At 36.8% G+C, this 20279-nt stretch overlaps 1 protein-coding gene across 1 annotated transcript in view; it reads right to left on the reverse strand.

Moving 5' to 3' along the window:
- Positions 1 to 20279, reverse strand: part of Hml (hemolectin) — a 403631-nt gene that overhangs the window by 134525 nt on the left and 248827 nt on the right. The window contains exons 62-63 of the mRNA XM_081740590.1: positions 8499 to 8716; positions 446 to 648 (exon numbers count right to left, since the gene is read on the reverse strand). Coding sequence (XP_081596716.1) covers positions 446 to 648; positions 8499 to 8716 — 421 coding nt within the window. The remainder of the gene's footprint in view (positions 1 to 445; positions 649 to 8498; positions 8717 to 20279) is intronic.

The raw sequence follows: 20279 nt of genomic DNA on the forward strand, positions 1-20279 counted from the left end.
ATATATTGTTTCTGCGAGTATGCAAGTGAATGTCTTTTTTACTTCTGGTGTTGTATCTGTGAATGTCTTTGTAGACATTAAATTCACTATTATCCACAGGCAACTATTAACATTTTCATCCATAGATACTCACATACACTTCTAATATGTCCAGAGTTTGTTTACCATTTTAAGATTTCCTAACTTAGAAAGTAGGGAAGCCAGAGACAAGGAATTATATTTTCTGATTGTACAACTACTGAAATTTGTCATATATATGTAAAGGAAGAAAAAACTTTTTCTGCTTCTCGAATTAGTAAAAAAAGAAAAAATATGGAGTTAACAGCTTTTGTACACGCTGTATAACACAGAGAACAGCAATTGATATCTTTTTTAAACCAGAGAACTGTTAGCTGAGTTTCAATATTCTAGCATATAAGAAATAAGAGGTAATAAAACAACTTACGGCAATTGTGATCAACTCTCCACGAGGTGAGATCTAAACCAGGTTCAGCCATCTGACATTCTATCATAAAGTTCATAAGTGACTGACAACGACACTCATCTGCATTTTTCTTTTGCATCAAACAATCACACATCGAATCCACACATTTCTCAATGAATTTATCTACATCCACTAGGTTTGTACATTTGTCAAATGGTGGTTTCCTAAGAAGAAAAAAAATATACAGTACGTATTGTAAAGGCAATGAACAATGCAATATTATATATACTAATGCAAGGATTTTTTTTTATTTCACCCCAAATACTCTATAGTAGCGAATTCTAATGCAAAGAATTAAAAAGTGACTGACTGGACCGTAACTCGAACCCGGGACCTCCGGCATACCGTGTCAATGCTTTAGCCACTACACTACTCAGTTTATTTCCTAGAACAGCCATTCACTCTCAAGGTCAGTGCCTCATCTCGGACCACGTGGGTTGTACCATAGCTCCCTGCTGTGATTTGACAATTCCTGTGTTCTTATCTTGAGCACCTTATGACCGTTGTCATTTCATAATGAAAGAAGGAAACAAACGATTTTTTAAATTTTAAACACGAAATCCTCTATAGGTGCGAATTCTAACCAAAAAAAAAAAAAAATTGAAAAAGTGAATGACTGGATCGTGACTCGAACCCGGGATCTGTACCGACACGTTAACCACAACGCCACCCAGTCCGCTTTTCAGTCTGCAATATTTTATTTAATGCAAAATATTTAGATTCAAAAGCAAAAATTGATTAAAACTTTCAGATAGATAACCACCACAGACCCTTCAGATTTTGAGATTTAGTACCCTTCTAGATACAGCTCTGAACTTATTATTAAAATTTAGTCAGTGGTAATAATGTTAACTGTTAAGAAATCCAATCATCTTTGGTACATGGAAATCCAACCATCTTTAGTTATTTTGTGTATTCTTGTCGTCGGTTATATTTGAATGAGTTAGTATTTGAATGAAGGCAAAGACGTCCCTCCATTCAAGTAAGCCGAGGCGATCCACGGACAACGTAGTCAGCACAGCGATCCTATTGCCTTTAATCTCCAAGTTTCCCTAGGTATCCATTTTGGAGCCTTGGTGAACCCCCTCAGTTGCTTTAGGATTGGGGTAACCGAAATTAGGACGCCCGGCTTGTACCTAGATGGCTTACTGTCAACACTATCAGTGATCACAATATAATAACATAGAGAAAAGAGTTGTTGAGTTGATTTTGAGTTTAACGTCCCGTTCAGCAGCGAGGCTATATGAGACGTGGACCTACTGATTAACATGGAATCCGAACCACATGAGCTCCCGCCGGGAATCGAACCCGGGCCTCCCAACATAGAGAAAAGAGTGCAAGAAAACACTCGTACTTGCTAGCGTATACGACACACTTTTGGTTTCTTTGAAAATAAGTCCAAAAATGGATTATTTCAATTTTAATCAGTATTCCAGATTCCGTGTTGTTTAATCTTGCTTACTTACAGTGTTAAACAGGATTCCAGTTACGTACAGTTCAGTGACTCTGTAAATGTTTGGGCACCATCACTTCATTTACTGTTGCATGGTATCTGTGGTTTTCTCTGAACACAAATCGTTATAAACATTCCGAGACGTGCGTGCAATTTTTCATTTAGTTAAGCATTGTTGACTCCCATATATCATTTTGCATTTTTGGGATCGAAAGATTCAATATATTTCAATCAAAAAATTTCTTGTAGCCCTTATATCTGGAGAACTACATATAGTGTAGCCAAACCCAAACTATCACTTAATTCAGTATGATATGCTTATTCCGTAGAAAAGAAGCGTTCAAAAATTTTATGGCCCCTGATCCAAAAACTAATCATTGGCCAAGATCGCAATCTTTTGATCCATTTTTTGATCATTTTTCTAAAATTCTTGTTGAAATCAACTTAATATACAGTAAAAATTATTTTTTTCTCAAAGTTGAACATAAACAATGAGATATGTCTTATATGGAGCTGCGTCTTAAATATTGGTAAATACAGTAGATATACATGCAGGCGTGTATTTATATATTGTGCGCCCCTGTGCACTAAATAATTTGCCGCCCCCGTTCCCGAAAACGACCACTATTAGAGTTGAATTCATAGTTTTTGAGGTCGCTGAAATGAATAGTGACAGTTTTAATCCAATTCAACTTCAAGGTCATACTCCACTCCCCAGGGAGGGAGCGAGATTTTAAAACTAATCGAAAACGACAAATCTTACTGTTCAATTCATAGTTTTTGAGGTCGCTGAGTTTAACGTTATCAGTTTTCAAGATATTCAAGTTCATCCTCACCTCTTGTTGTTTGTAGACGATCCAAGAAAGCTTGAACAAGACCATTCAATCCCTCAAATTTACACGTTCAAAGGAGTATTGTTCAAGACACTTGAACAAGTGTCTCGAATGGTCTTGAAACAACTTTTACACGATCATAGAGGTATTGAATCATGTTTTATATATTTGTTGATAGGTGGCAGTCCAAAACAAGTGACTGAAACTATGAAAACAAATAAAAGAGAAACTGCGTACTGATTTAGTTCAGACCTCCGCATGAATAGCTATAACATTAGCATATATTTTGTAACTTTCTGCAAGCATTTGGAACTTAATGGAATACTAGTATATTAAATCACTTAGAAAGCAGGTCAATTGATTTTGTAGCAACCCCCTTCGAATTTTCACTAAGTATGTTGACCCTTTTACATTAAATGCGGGTTAGGATAGCTTAAGTTAAAAGAGTAAAATGCTGCTTAGATATAAAATCCCTGTACTAAGCTTTCTAAAAATGTGATTCTTCAAATGGCGTACTGATGCCAGAATCACACTCAAAAAGAAAAAAAATTAACTGTTTCCCCGAAATGGAACACGAGGCAATGATTACCTTTTGATGTTATTTATGGTATAGTATCGAAGACTGTTAAAGAAAAGGCTGAAAACTTAGGAAACCAAACGAAGCAAAGATAATATATTTTTTTCAGCCACTGGACTTACCGCCCATATCTGCATCAGACTTTCTTCACAAACCTATCCCTTATTTGGTACTGGTTAAGAATAACCCGTCAAACAAATATTAATTTTACTGGTAAAATGTGTGAGTGCGTATGAAAGACGATTGTTTGGGATAATAATTTCCACTGTCGGAACAAGCCAGTATAATGTAGGAAACAAGTATTTTATGTTTAGCAGTTTATTGTTACCAGTAGCAAATCATTACAAGGGCTATAGTTGAGTTCAAATGAATGAATATGTTGTCAAGGGTTTGTTGCACTATTCTTATTCTTATATTTCTTGCGCTATAACCTCCATCGATGACGCGCCTGCTCCCGACGGACGTACCCTCACGTGGGCCCCTTTCTATGTTCCTGCCCTGACACTATTAAATACCATTCTTGATGTTAGTGGGTTTTTTCACTTTCGTATATGTGGCATGTGTGGATACGCATTTGTACCTTACGGGAAAGTCCTCATAAAATTAACCTGCACGCATGAAAGTAACTCCTATCTTAAGAAATAACTCCTGAAATACTACGTGTGAATTCCGTAATAAAATAATTGCATATTTTGTAATAGGATAACGTGTAATAATTTCCAGGGCACTTCAGTTTGCGAGCGTAATATCAATCTGTACGCAATTATTTTTTTTATTATCCCAGATTAATAAAAGTACAAAACGTCTTAAAGCAAGAAAAGTCATATATATATATTTTATTTGATGAACTCTTCACCCGCTATTCTTGTATATTAAATTCTCAAATTAATACTTAAACATATCATTGCCTCAAAATTTAACAACAGTTATGGGCATACAATCACTGTAACTACATAAATCGTGTATATTATCAACAAAAGTACTAACAATATCTTCCAGCCCAGATATTAGCTTTTGTTTATTATTATTATAAGCACACTTTAAACGTCAGATAATTATGGAAAAGAGTAATAAAACGATATTTATTCAAGAACTGGCGCTGTCTCACGACGCCATCATAGTTGTTTTGTATTCTCCTGCACTCAATTCGAGCGCTGATTGGCTATTGAATGCTCTTGAATTGGATTGTTTAGAACAGGACCGAAACGAAATCTCTTAAACGAAACTATTGAATTCAAGAGAAAAATGACGTCAGTGCTGGCGTCTTTTTCAACAAATAGTCTTGAATAAGCTTTCTTGGATCGTCTACAAGCAGTATTAGGGAGAGTGTGGGGGAGAATGGCTTTTTAAAAAATAATAAGATAAACTAACTAATTAGTAACTACTGTAATTAGAGCGAATTAAGCGCATTAACATATTTTGTCGCGCTTGCCCGGGGTTCTGCGGGTTGCAAGTTTTAAATGTTACTTTATTTGAATCTTTTAAAAAATCCAAAAATCTGCTGCCTCCTTAACCCTTTCGTGGGCAAATTTTTCTAAAAGAATGGGACGATACCTCCTCTATGCTCCCCAGCACACACCCAAAACAACCAAACTAAACCATTTCTCGAGTGCAATTCCCATTTCTATACTGAAAAGACTTCTGACTAATGGAAATATTGCTTCCCAGTGCAGCAAATAAAAACATACTTAGGTTCCCTTGTCGGGAACTATGCTTTCTACTGCCTACGAAAGGGTTAAATTCTGCCGCCCAATACTCGAGCACAGAATAGCACTTACCTAAATATGGGCCTGTATACATTGTACAGTCGACTTTCAGTTGTCCATTCTTCCTAAATCCGTCTATGAATTATTTATGAATAAAATGATTAATAAGAGCAAACTCCTACATATCTTATCTAATTAATTTTACTTTGAAACTACGTGTAATGGTAAAAATAAATTTTACAGTTATTTGTAAGATAATGAGAAAAGAACGTTCCTCTGAAGGAATCAAATTTCAAACCCAAACCTAGTACAAGAAACTAAAACCTAGTATTTATGAAGTATACTGTTCTCAGTAGTAGTTAAAATCATACGAAACCCAAAAAGATCAATTTACATCTTGCGTAAATGAAAACCAAATTTTTAAAAATCGCTAATTTTGGAATTATAATATTTCTTTACATGTTGAATTCGGTTTTTACGTTATGAACACAGTTGAACTTACTTTTTATATTATGCACAGGGTGAAAAATTCTGGGGAATGGTTCCCCCATTTAATACTTAGTAGTAGTCTGACATTATTATCAGAATATTAATTTATTCCAGTAATTCCTATGTATTTCATTGTAATTTATCGGTAAGCAAGTGATATGAACAGAAACAGAAAACAAATAGAGTTAATTACGACCTGGTAACTTTGTAAACAGGATAGAAGAGAAAAACAACGCATCGTACTCTGTGTCGAAGCACTTCAGTGCGTAAAAGATTTATTTATATTTTTGCTCCCTTCCGTCCTCGGACTCCGCACACCATTTAGACCAGTGGTGTCCAATTATAATAAGCCTGAGGGCCATAACTGTCTTTACTAGTAAGGTGGAGGGCCACAGCTAATAATAATAATAATAATAATAATAATAATAATAATAATAATATATTATTATTATTATTATTATTATTATTATTATTATTATTATTATTATTATTATTATTATTATTATTATTACACTACAAAATAAAAATATAAAAAATATATTTGAAATATGGCATACCGGTACCTATTCAATGTGACTAATGAGGGTGACTAGCAGCGTTTACAAGGGCTGGGGTATCTACATCCATTCCTCTTGTAAAAGATGTAGGCCTAACCCGCAAATGTAAAAGAGAAGAATCTCCAAAGCAGCTTCTGGAGCGATTCTTTGCAATTTTCATGGTGGAAAATGCACTTTCACACAGATAAGTACTACCAAACAGTGACACTATTTTCCGACACAACACACAAAAGCTAGGGAAACGTTTGTTAGAAAGTACTCTGAAAAATCTACTCCTTTCTTTGTTCTTGTCTGAAAGAATGGGTCAGCCTGAAAGTCACAAAGTTCGAGCTGTAAGTTTGGAGCTTGTTCTTCGATGTTTATTGTCAATGCATTAGTAAATAATGCAATACCGTTTTTTAGTTTGTCAAAATCTGAGAATCTCGCATTAAATCCATTCATGATACTCTCGATGTTTCTACAGAACTCAGAAAAATTAAACGCTTCCTTTTCAAAATCTAATGTCAGACGATTGCAACTTGGAAAGTATGCTAAATTGTGTTTATCACAAGAAGTGGTGTATTTCTTGCGCGCTATGGCTTCTAGGCAAAGTTCGAGGAAGAAAGGGTCTGATTTAAAAAGCTAGATGAAATATAAATTCGTTCATTGAAGTAATCGTCCCTTTCAGCAACGGTTACATTACTGACTCCAGTGTTGTCTTGGATGCCTGCTCCTTTTTGTTGTATAGAAGCGCTAAATGGATGCCTTATTCCGAAAGAAGAGTGGAAACATTAAATGAATGAATGAATATAAATTAAAATATTATCAGTTATAACAATCGTAAATCATGAAAGCTTTGTGGGCCGCAGGAAATGGTTTGGCGGGCCGCATGCGGCCCGCTGGCCGCCATTTGGACAGCCCTGATTTAGACTGTAGTGATTCCGCATCCTGATTATGTCTCTTAATATTCGAATGTTCTAATGGTAGTGAATTTCTAAGTGTGAATTAGAACAATCCCCGCTTTAAGACACAGTTAACATCCATTCTAGTCACAATAGTGTGAACAATTACTTAGAAGACAAATACAGGCAAGGGCGCCCATGTTGTGGTTTCCAAGGGGGGGGGAGCAAGTATATGCGACATTTCAAATGTAGTCTCAAATTTTGAGGTAACTATTCTAAAAAATGTATTGGGTTTCCGATCTTCCGAAGTACAATTTCCTCTAGAGGGGGCAAGTGCCTCACCTTGCCCCCCCCCCCCGATGGGCGCCCTTGAATACAGGGTTCATCCGGAAAGTAGTAAGAGTGACTTTTTCCTGCCGAAATGTGGTGAACGAGGGGGATGTTGAGTTGTGTGGGTCTTACCTACCAGCGTAATAGTCGCCAGTCGTTTCCAAGCCTTCAGGGAGTGTAGATCGATCTTAAGGTGAACCCCTTTCAATGTGTCCTGTCATCTCCATAATGAATCGCTTGTTAGAACAGCGTTACGTAGTGAAGTTTTGGGTCAAACTGGATAAAACCGCAAGTGAGATCCATGACATGATGAAGACTGTTTATAGGAGTGGTCCCGAAAAAAAGCCCGCATGAGCAAGTCGAAAATGAAATTGATATTGCTCATCTTTCTTGACTGCAAAGAAGTGGGTAACAGAGAGTTTGTACCGCCTGGTCAGACTGTGAATGCTGCATTGTACGTGGACGTACTTGAAAGTTTCAGAAAACGAGTCGCGCCGTCCATCCAGCAATCGCTGAATTATGGAACTTTCATCACGACGATGCGCCAAGCCACACCGCCTTTGCTGTCATGGACTTCCTGACCAGGGCCGTGCCGTGAAAAATCAGCGCCTGGGGCGAACGTATACGACGGTGCCCCAATACATATATTCTAAACAATTTTCTTATCTTTTTTCATTTTTTCTCCCGAATTTTTCGCCCCTTACTTCGGCACCCGGAGCCGTCGTCCCGCTCGCCCCCCCCCCCACGGCACGGCCCTGTTCCTGACTAAGCATGGCATCACACAGGTTCCCCAGCCACCTTACAGCTCAGATGTCGCTCCTGCAGACTTCTTCCTCTTCCTCCGACTGAAAAGAGTCATGAAAAAACGGCACCATGGCTCGCTCCAGGCCGTTAAGAGACCGTAACGAGGGAGCTAAAGAGCATTCCAGTTTCTGCGTTCCAAGGAGCCTTCAGTGATTGACAGAATCTCTGGAAACGTTGTGTTGATGCAGAAGAGGCATATTTTGAAAACTATTACGTCGATGTGTCAACATTGTGAATAACTTTAAAAAATAGTCCTACTACTTTCCGTATAAACCTGTATAGTATGAGGTACACATTTAGACAATCTACAAATATATATTTAAAAAATGCAGTGGCATATGAAACTTCACGAATTGACTTTGGGTTAAGTTTTTAATAGCTTACCTTACAGATAAACACTTCTCATACGCTATTTGCTGAACTGAAGGCTCACATAGACCTATTGTAGTGTCTTTACATTCAAAGCCTGGAACGAGCCAACTCCTAGCAAATTCGTCGTTAGTTTTTGCAAGAGAACCATCTGGCTTCTGTCGATCATCTTCTTGCATGCCAGAGAAGAAGCCGCATAATCCATCAATTTGGTAGAGAAGTTTCCCGGTCACCTATTCAAAGTGGGGTGAAAATTCAATAAAATTATACTGTGACTTAGCACTAAGAATTGTGTCTCGTAATTATAAAATACTATTCATAGAAATAAATAGGTGAGTCCAGCAATTTCATTAATTCCACTCTTAGCGTAAGTGCACGGGAACAAAATTCCTAGTTTCGGTTCGAAAGAACACGCCTGCTAGGCAAAGAATGCATAAACCAGTGTGTGTTCAATTTTATTTTAATGTAAATGTTTCTTTACCTGGCTTATCTTTAATACATATACTCTTTAAATTTCCTGTTTCGGGAATTTAAACAAAAGTTGCACATTTCTCTTCATTAGGCCCTATAGTATTTATAAGCAGTGGCGTATTTAGGATTTTGTTTGCGGGAGGAGCTATGTACAACACAGGGAAGCAGGGGGACAATTACCCACTGAGTTTGAGAATTAAATATATTTTAATTTATGCGTAAATTGAAGTTTTGGCAAGCATTGCAGACTAATGAATAGGTCTATTATGTGATATGATACGTACAAAAATTTGACAGTGAATCTAATATTTTATTCTATCCTTAGAAGAAAATGGAAGCATCCTCTTTGCCTATTAAATTTCCGGGCTACTTATTCCCCCCTTTTCAGCTTCTTTAATTCAAACATTCACCTTTCTTTATAACTAAACGTTATATAATAACTAAATATTGATGTCCGTGTAAGTTGGTGTGGAATACTAGTTTCGCTTTTTAGCTCCTCTTAGTTTTGGTGCTACTCAGGCCCGTAGCCAGGCCAAAAGTTCAGGGAGCCGCGGTCGAAGTTTGGGGGGTCTGATCCAACCACATTATAGTTTATCACCATAATATAATTCACTTGTAAGCCTACTGTGAAAAGTTTAGGAGGGGCCAGTAAAAATTTAGGGGGACCCGGCACCCCTAGACCCCCTGGACACGAGCCTGGTGTTACTGACGACGCTACGGCCGATTTGAATCACAACTAACAATGGTCGAAAGTATGATAGGAGAAACGAAAGAAAGTAACAACTAAAAAAAAGAATCAGAAGACTAGAATGGACGAAAGAAAGAAAAAACAATGCAGTTCTTATATGGAATGAAATTTGACAAATACAGTGTTATTTCTGAACAAAGAGCATAAGAAAATGGAAAGTCAATGAAATTCTTAGAAATGGTAAGAAGGATTATTGTTGTGCGTGGAATGCGAAAAACTAACAAATTTATTTTGGTGGGGGCTTGAGCCCGATAGCCTCCCTAGATACGCCACTGTTTATAACTCAATGCAAAACGTAACCATTGTAAGCTCTATGTATAGCTCATGTCTTCAGAACGTTTGGGAAACCAATTATGATAGAAATGCTGGGGAAAATACATCACACAACACCCATCCTTTCTTTGGAACCCCCGGAAACGAAAGATACCGGAAGTACCTCATGCTTCACCTACCTCTTCTTTGAAATACACTAGAAACAAATGATGTCGGAAGTACCTCATGCTTCACCTATTCTTTCTTTGGAGCCCACCGGAAACAAGTGACAACGGAAGTACATCGTGCTTCACCCATTCTTTTTTTCGGAACCCATCAAAAATAAATGATGCCGGAAGTACATCATTCTTCACTCATCCTTTCTTTGGGACCCACCAAAAAAAAAAAAAAAAAAAAAGACGAAAGTGCGTTATGCTTCAGCCATCCTTTCTTCAGAACCCAACGGAAACAAGTGATGGCGGCAAGGGCGCCGATTTCTCTGTAAATTTGGGGGGCATTCAGATGCAGAAGGCATATATGAGAATTTTAAGACAAATTAAGCATTCAAATTATGTCAAATATTGTATATTCATAAATACAATGCGGGGACCCACATCAGCTTTGGGGGACCCGGGCCCCCTGGAATCGGCGCCCTTGGATGGCGGAAGTAGTGGCGAAAAAATGTGTTTCACCTATTCTTTTTCGAAACCCAGTGGAAACCAAGGACGTTATAAAATAGAGGATCTGCCCATACAACAAAATCGTGAAGCCACACGTCACAGCTTCGCCACATCTACTCTGCTCACTCCGCGCCACTAAGATCACAATATTTCGAGCCAACAATCATGACGGAAACGAGAGTAGCCAATCAGACGTGCCGGCTCAGACGATGCTCGATTGTTTTTCGGCTTCATTGAGTTCATATGATGAAGATACGTATGGGCAGATCCTCTATTTTTAACATCGTTGGTGGAAACAAATCATGCAGGAAGTACTGACGGAAGTCCGTCATGCTTCACCTATCCTTTCTTTGAAATCCACTGGAAACAAATGACGACGGAAGTATGTTATGCTTGATCCTACTTTGTTCAGAACCCATCAGAAACAAATGATGTCGGAAGTGTGTCATTTTTCATCCATTCTTTGTTTGGAACACACCGGAAACAAGTAATGACGGAAATACATCATGCTTCACAATTTTTTCTTGGCAACCAACTGGAAACAAATGATGACGAAAGTATGTGTGAAAATACATTACACTTCACCCATGTATTGACAGGTAGATCATTAACTACGGCTTGTTCTTAGTAATGAAGGATATTTTTCACACCGTATTCTACTAGTTTTTCTTTTGATCAATTTTGACAAGATTCATAAGGTAACACGAGAGAAAATTCAGGATAATTACATAGAGAATATCCAAATTTGAAGTAAGGACGAGTTCAAATTATATAGTGCATTCAGTTCTATAGTACACTGAAAGAAGGAAGAGTGTACTATTTATTATAAAGTTTATAAACAGCATAAAGATTTATAATATAGGAAAAGAACCTAATAATTCTCAGTATGGAAATAATTTGTGTCAAATCACCATCATATTTTGATCTGTTGAGCCATACACATCGTCAGTGGTACATTATTTATGAAAGAAATATTCTATAAATTAAATAATAATATAACAAAACAAACATAACACAATAAAAAGTTAAAAATTACTAAGAGACTACCAAAAAAGTGAAATTTACTATTTAAAAAAAAAAAAAAAACATTTCAACCAACATTTGCTTCTAATTTACTTGTATCCTTGATTTGTTTGAAAAATATTTTTCTTTTAGCTGATGAGAGCTAAATCGATCAATCATTTTTTAAAAAGAACTTCTCGATATGTAACCAGGGTCGTGCTGGGATACTAATGAGGGCGGTGGACAAGTCTACAAAAAGGGCGCCCATATAAACGAGAATATATATATATTCTCGTTTATATATATACTTTGAAAAAGTATGGATGCCTTTCTATATCAAAATCACCACCAAATTTGTTTTAGTATTAACGTAAATAGCTAATTTGTGGAAACCTTGAATCGAAATCCTCTTTACTAGAGAAAAACTTTTAAGTTCCTCTATTGGCATTTCTGCCAAATAAAAAGAAGTAAATGTATCAACAACTTAATATAGCTCTATGGCCTATGGACACAAGAGGTTCAGTGTCGCATTTACAAAAGCTCTCCATTGATTTCTGTCCTTAGCCTACTGGACCCAGTTTCTACTTTATATTTCAATCTCTGCGAGAACCATTTTAATATTGTCCTCCCATCTCCGCCTCCGTTTTCCCAATTTTCGTTTTCCTATTTGGATTTCCAGTTAGAACTTTGAAAGCGTTTCTAATTTCTTCCATTCTGGCTACATAACCTGCCCATTTGAGCCTTCTAGACTTGATGACCCTAACAATGTTTTTGTAAACGGTATAAAATTATGCAGTTTCTCGTTATGAAGTTTCCGTCATTCCCCATTCCCGTTCCTCTTGGAGTTCGAATATTGCACTGAGAAAAAAATGTAGGTGGCGTACTTAAAAAGATACGTTACATGAGTATTTGGACTTAACATACAGCAGACGTGAGAAAAAATGTAGGTGGCGTACTTAAAAAGACACGTTACATGAGTATTTGGACTTAACATACAGCAGACGTGAGAAAAAAATGTAGGTGGCGTACTTAAAAAGATACGTTACGTGAGTATTTGGACTTAACATACAGCAGACGTGAGAAAAAAATGTAGACGGCGTACTTAAAAAGATACGTTACATGAGTATTTGGACTTAACATACAGCAGACGTGAGAAAAAAAATGTAGGTGGCGTACTTAAAAAGATACGTTACATGAGTATTTGGACTTAACATACAGCAGACGTGAGAAAAAAATGTAGGTGGCGTACTTAAAAAGATACGTTACGTGAGTATTTGGACTTAACATACAGCAGACGTGAGAAAAAAATGTAGGTGGCGTACTTAAAAAGATACGTTACGTGAGTATTTGGACTTAACATACAGCAGACGTGAGAAAAAAATGTAGGTGGCGTACTTAAAAAGATACGTTACGTGAGTATTTGGACTTAACATACAGCAGACGTGAGAAAAAAATGTAGACGGCGTACTTAAAAAGATACGTTACATGAGTATTTGGACTTAACATACAGCAGACGTGAGAAAAAAAATGTAGGTGGCGTACTTAAAAAGATACGTTACATGAGTATTTGGACTTAACATACAGCAGACGTGAGAAAAAAATGTAGGTGGCGTACTTAAAAAGATACGTTACATGAGTATTTGGACTTAACATACAGCAGACGTATAATTGAAAACGTATGTTTTATAATACTTTCTGTATAAGTGTTCCATCTATACATAGTTTCCGTATGAAACAATGTAGGCGGTCAGGATCTCACATACAAATGGACGTATATAACATACAGTTGAGGAATGTAACATAAGTATATGCATGTGATATACAGAAAACTATTAGATGTCAGACATCCTGCAACGGCATGATGTAACATCCAAGGGCAGTGCCTATGTAACATACGGATAACTTATGCTCCGTACTGATTTCTGTAGTAAGTAAGAGGATAACGTATATTTGTACAATATGCCGCTGTCCGGGGAACGGATTTTTCTCAGTGTGGTTTAAGAATCTTGTTTTCAAATACTTTTAGTCTGCGATTTTCCCTCAGAGTCAGTGACCATGTTTCGCAACCATACAGAACAACAGGCATGATTATTGTTTTATATTTTAAGCTACAAATTCCCCAACAGAATTCGCGACAACAAAAGATTTTTAACTGAATAATAACACGAAATCCCTGCTTTCAGTTGACATCAAATTCTTTAGTGATTATAGTTTTGGTCTTTTAATAATAATTCTAGATATCTGAAAGTATCCACTTTGTTGCAAGAAAACATTATTTGATATTTTAACGCATCCATAAAATGCAGTATTACAATCCCGACAAACTTCCATTTATTTAGTTTTCTCTGCATTTACTTTTAAGCCCATATCTCTAAGATTTCTGCATTCCTTTCTATTGTTCTATCATCACCTATTAAATTTACATCATAAGCATACGCCATAACCTGGTAAATATAATTCAGCTCTAGGACCTGATTCCTGTCTTTGATTTTCCTTATAGTGTTCTCCAGAACAAATTTAAATAATAATGGCGAGAACACATGTCCTTCTTTCAGGCCATTCTCAACGTGAAAGCTCCTGAACAAGAATTTCTCTACTCGAACCTTACTTTTGGATTCATTTAAACATATCTTAATTAATCTACCTTTTCCGGTATTGCAAATTCTGTAAGCATGTTGTACAATGTTTCCCTCCTACCCTAGTCTAAAGTCAATAATTGATGTGCCAGAATATTGTATTCCCATTTCTTTTTCAAGTATTAGTTGAATAGTAAATATCTGGTCGATAGTTGATCGATTTTACCTACATCCGCTCTGATAATCTACAATAATTTCATCCAGTATGGAGTCAATCTTGCTAATAGAATGTTAAAGAGAATTTATTGGAGGTTGACAGAAGAGAAATGCCTCAATAATTATTACGATCAGTCTTGTTGCTTTTCTTCTGAATTGGAACAATGATTGATTCTTTTCACTCTTGTGGTAATTCATCCTTTTTCCAGATAAGAATGAGTTTGTGTATCTTGCTCTACAATTTTTCCCCTCCAGCTAAAATTAAGTCAACCAGAATTTCGTCTACCCCGGAGATGTGTGTTTCTTTAATTTTTAATAGCAATTTCTATTTCTGTCTGGTTAGGTTCTGGAATATACGGTTATGCTGTATGCATTTCACTTTCTCCACGCACATTAGTTTTTGGCTGTGTTAAGCAAATCGTCAAAGAAATCTTTCCATTTATCTAAGATGCTATCCTGATCAGTGAAAACTGTTCCTTTAGCTTTATTTAATATGCACTCCGAACCTTCTAAAACCGAGAATCTATTCGACACTTCAATCTGGCTCCCCTCTCACCTGACTCTCCTCTAATTTCTTTAAATTAAACCGCTCTGTTTTCAGATATTGAATATTTCCTTTATTCAACGATAGTCTCTCTCTTATTATCATAATCAACTTCTCTGAACGACCGAACATCAGTTGTGCTAGACTGTTTTCTTCTATCTACTAAAACATGATCGATTTGATATGTTTTTTCGTCTGGTGAGGTCCAAGTATATTTATGAACGTCGCGATGTGGGAATTTTGTAATCATCACGATAAGGTTTCTGGATTTGCAAAATTCACGAGTCTAACGCCGTTGTCACAATCTTCCTTATACAGACATTTATTCCTTATAATCGGTTTGAAAATACCCTCTCGTCCTACCTTCGCATTGAAACCGCCTAACAGAATTTTCATATGGTATTGCAGGAGATGATCAAATACCCGTTCTATTCTGTCGTAAAAAAAAAAAAAAAAAAAAAAAAAAAAAAAAAAATTTTATCGCCATCCTTATTTTCTGTTGGGGCATGTGCATTTAAAACAATAATATTACACCACCGACCCTTAAGAGAAGTAAGAGAAAATCTATCACTAACAAATTCAACCCACGTAATTGCTGATATTATGTATTCGTTTGTGAACGGAAAGCCCTAATCCTAGTCGGTAATTTTTAATTCGTTCCCCTTAAAAGAACGTAAAATTTCCCGACTTGACTCCTCCATTTCCTTCTCATCTAACTTCTTGATATCCCACTAGGCCCATCTTCTATTTCTAAACTCATTCGTTACACATTTTAACGCGCCTGTCCTATAGAGATTTCTTATCTTCCATGTTCCAATTCTCATGTCGATTTTACTTTGCTGAGTTCGTGCCAAGTTATCAGTTCTGATCCGAGGATTCTGCGAATATATCTGAACAAGCTTTGTCTGTCCGCGACTGCTTATTCAGTATATTCGCAGCTAACCTCTATATCCCAGAGGCCTTCTTCTCGATCCAAAACCTGAGGACGCGCCGTGGTGACAGTAAGACCACATTTTACGGAAATTAATATAGCTATATTTTAGAATTACAATAGATACTGATTATCCGAACACTGATTTAAAATACACAGGAACAATCAATATGCTCGAATATGTGGATGCATATTAGGACTGTGAAAGCTTCGATACCGTAAAAATCGTAAATTGGAGACTAGTGTCAGTGTAGTATTTCATGAATGCATCGTACGTTTGTTTGACTATCCGAACTATTCTTGATGTATTACATTGTTTCATTTTATAGCTACATAACTTTATAATATTTTGTAAGTGATTGTACTCTTTACCTGTTCTCTGCCAATAGCAACTGCAAGACAAAACTGAAATACAGAAGAATATATATATATATATATATATATATATATATATATATATATATATATATATATATATATTTATGTGATATTTCGCAGGCCATCTCTTGTAAGGGGCGCCTTGTATTCTTCAGAGCTTCTTTATTAACAATCACTATTCGAATTTTATCCAAAGCTGGTACGCAGGATAACTAAAACCACTTATCTATAATGTGATGTTTCGTAAGGCGCCTTATGTAGAAGGTGCACTGTACCTTTCACGGATTCTTTACCAATAGTAACTGTATGTATTTATTGTACAGAACTGTGGTATACAGAAGAATAAATAAAATCGTTCATCTTTGATGTGGACTCGCAAGGGCGCCTAATGTAAAGGGCGCACTGCACCTTTCACGGGTTCTTTACCAATAAAACTGTAAAAATTTATTACTAAATCTTGTACCTTTATTTATACTGTGATGTTTCGGAGGGCGCACCGGGACACGTCCCGGTGTCCCAGCACGGGCCTGTATGTAACCAAAGAATATCGAAAACATAAAACCATTCATTTTAACCTGATGAAATGGCGGTGGTCGAAGTGAGACGGTATGCGGTGGTATGCCATTCCGCCTCTGGTTTTTCAGTGATGAAGGCATACCGCCTCTGTTTTTTCAATGATTAAAACATACTATCACTGGAAAGTAGATGATAAATATCTTCACTGAAAAGTAGATGCTCAATACGGTACCTTGAATAAATCCAAATTTATACATAGTAATTGACGAAAAGCTTTGCACGTAAAAAGATTTTATTCCTTATGTAAGTTGACAACACCGACATTTTTGTAATCTTTTTCCTACCTTTTGTTTTTAAAATGACGTGTCTTCAAACAAGTATGTTGATGTCCCATATTGAATTGTTTCTTTTTTTTTTATGTAGGCCTTATATGTATGTATCCTTTTCCATTAATGCACATAAATGTCGTGTTTTGAGCATGGGCGGATTTAAGGGTTGTCTGCTGTGGGGGGCGGATCTTCCAGGGGTTTGGAATACCCCACAGTCGAGTGAGAGACTAGGAGTTTTCCCGCAGGAAATTAATATTTTCATTTTGGTATTGAGCATTTTCGTGTATAATTCTCTATAATACAACATAAGGGGATATATTTTAATTTTTTTTTCAGAAAGTTGTTGGCGGGGAACTGTAGCGTACCCAGGAATTTATTTCGGGGGGGTCCAAACTAAATATGAAGGTATTTTATATTAAAATTCCTAAAATTGCCCCTAAAATTAGTCTAAATTTTAAAAAAATCGAAATTTCGGGGGGGTCCGCCCCCTGCGTACGTCCCTGGCGGGGAATCAAAGTTTCTCCATACCCCCTCCCCCGTTACTGTAGAGAAGTTCTACAATGGTTTTCAGCCATTATGTAAATTATGTAAATGCAATCTTTTAGGCAACATACCCTCACTGCATTTCAGCATTTAGATAGCCGGTATGTTGAATCAAAATCGTAATTAAATGTAGCGCCTCTGCTTTTTTTTCCCCACTTCGAAGACTGTGAAAAGGTATACTATTGTTACTTAATTAGTTTATCCGAAGATCGTGTGAACCTATGACAATCTCCTCAAACACTTGATAGAACAAACTCCAGCATAATGCAGCTTCAACTTTATACTTAAACTTTCCAAATAATCATCTTAAATTTAAAAACGAAACATAAACCACTTGGCGTAGAGGCCCATTTGTTTGGTCTACGCCCTGCTCCAGCGCCATCTGTTAGCGACAACTGAACTACGTCCAGCCTACGCCCTGTCCTTAAGAGTTACATTAGGAGCTTTCTAGACATAGCGACCGTCACGTCTTGTTTTTACGTTAGTCCCCAGTTTCCCTCACGACGCTGGGTGGATGCCGAAAATTAGGGAATCGAACCCGAGACCACGCGGACATGAGCCCAATGCTGTAACCACTACACCACGGTACCCCATATTTTTTAAAGTACTTCTTCAATTATCAATAAGTGTTCAGTTTTTTGTTTTTACGTCCCACGGTTATGCCGGCTAGGCTAAAGGAGACGGTGATGATAAAAAAATGAGTGAAATGGTGGAATGAAGAAAGTGGGACGAAATGGGAGAACCCCGAGAAAACCTACGAGCACGGTGTTTGTCCACATGGGGCGAGCTGGGATCGAATTAGGGACCCCAAGCACCGGTGATGAACGCTCTATCACTGAGCCACCGCGGTCCCCTCAATAAGTGTTCTTGCTCTTAAATTCATCTAGTGAATCACAAAATCTACACAGTAATTTATTTCTCCAAACGACAACTGTAGTTCAATATTACAGATATGATCACGAAAAACAGAAAAACATCCCGAAGAAAACGGCAATGCTATAATGAAGTGTGTGGAATTTACAGTATTTTCTGCGTCCTAAATATTTCTACTTCCTAACACTATTTTCAGAAAAATTACTTTTAACTTTCGGATAACCAAGGGGGTACAAATGTACCCCCATACATATGTTTTACTGTATATTTTATGTCACAGACACCCGAGGTTGACTAGCGTTCTTTACATTATAGGCCGGACTGTAAGGAAAATTATTTTCTCAATAACAATTATGTTGTAAGGTATTCTGCTTACGTATGTGGCTAAAACTAACCCTACACTAGGCTACATTTGTACCTCAACCCCTTGGGTATCCTTGTTACCATATTTGCTTCAAGTATTTTATCGTTGTGTTTTATTATTGTAAAGAGCAAAATAAAGAACAGGTAAAATTAGAGCCTACTACAATATATCGTTGCAATATTGCATTCATATTGCAATATTGCAACCTTTTCTGCCACAAAAACTTTACATAATTAATACAGCTCTATAGTGTAAAAACAAATTTCCGTTTCGCTAACCTAACCCTAAACTAGCCTACACTAACAAATCGAACATAATGTAACAAAGCACAACCCAACATAAACTAATCTATAAATATTATCGACGCCACAAATAAAGAATAATCTCTAATTGCATAACTTTGTATTGGGGTACACCTGTACCCCTGTTGGGAATCCGGGGTTAAGTAGTATCATGGATATCCGAAGGTTAAATCTTGAATTATTTATGGGCTAAACGTTTCGAGTATACGTCAATAATTGGATAGAAGCATGGACATTATGCAAAAACGATGAGAAAATGTGGGTGTGGAGAGGAATTGAGATAAATGGCTGAGTCGAATTGAAACAAATGAAAAAGTGCTAGAAATAGTGGAGGTAGAAAAGGATAATTTTAGATGTAATTGAAAAGAGAAAGAGAAATTAGTTGAGACATTGGCTGAGAAGGAACTTATCATGAAGGACGTGCTAGAGAGTGTGGTGGCAGGAAAAAGAGAGAGGAGAAGAAGCCTGCAGTTGATGGAATCATAAGAGAAAAAGAAGCGTAGTGCATAAAAGCTTCTCAGTCGCGGTAAGCGACCTGCCAATAAGGGCAGAACACTTATAATAATGATTATGATGATAATTAATAATTTGTATCCAATTTTGCTTGAAAATTAACTGGAATTAACTCAATTCTCATTTTGTAATTTTCATGATGAAGCTTTCAGTTAGAAATATAAATCAGGTTGTTTCAACATTATCTTGTACTAATTCTAAAAATATCGCACAAACTTGAAAACTATAATTGTAATAGCGTTCACAATAGTACAGGGTGTTTCAAAAAGAATGACCTGATTTTAAAAGTTTATATGTATTAATAAAAATATACTACAAAAATGGGAGAAACTGCTAAATACTCACAAAATCTTCAAGTTTTAGCGATGCTATTCTCTGCTATTTTATGCGCGGCGAGTAGACTTTCGCGGACTCCGCTCAAACGTTTGCCGAATTGTTTCCATTATTTCATCGAAAGTGCGAGGCTGACCTGGACTTTTTACCTTTGCACAAGCATCCTGTATCTTCAAATTGACGATACCAACGACGAATGTTTTTGGGGTACAGGCAGATCAATGC

The sequence above is a fragment of the Thermobia domestica genome, chromosome 15 (genome assembly GCF_964235325.1).
Source record: "Thermobia domestica chromosome 15, izTheDome1.hap1.1, whole genome shotgun sequence".
In the NCBI taxonomy this organism is placed as follows: Eukaryota; Metazoa; Arthropoda; class Insecta; order Zygentoma; family Lepismatidae; genus Thermobia; species Thermobia domestica.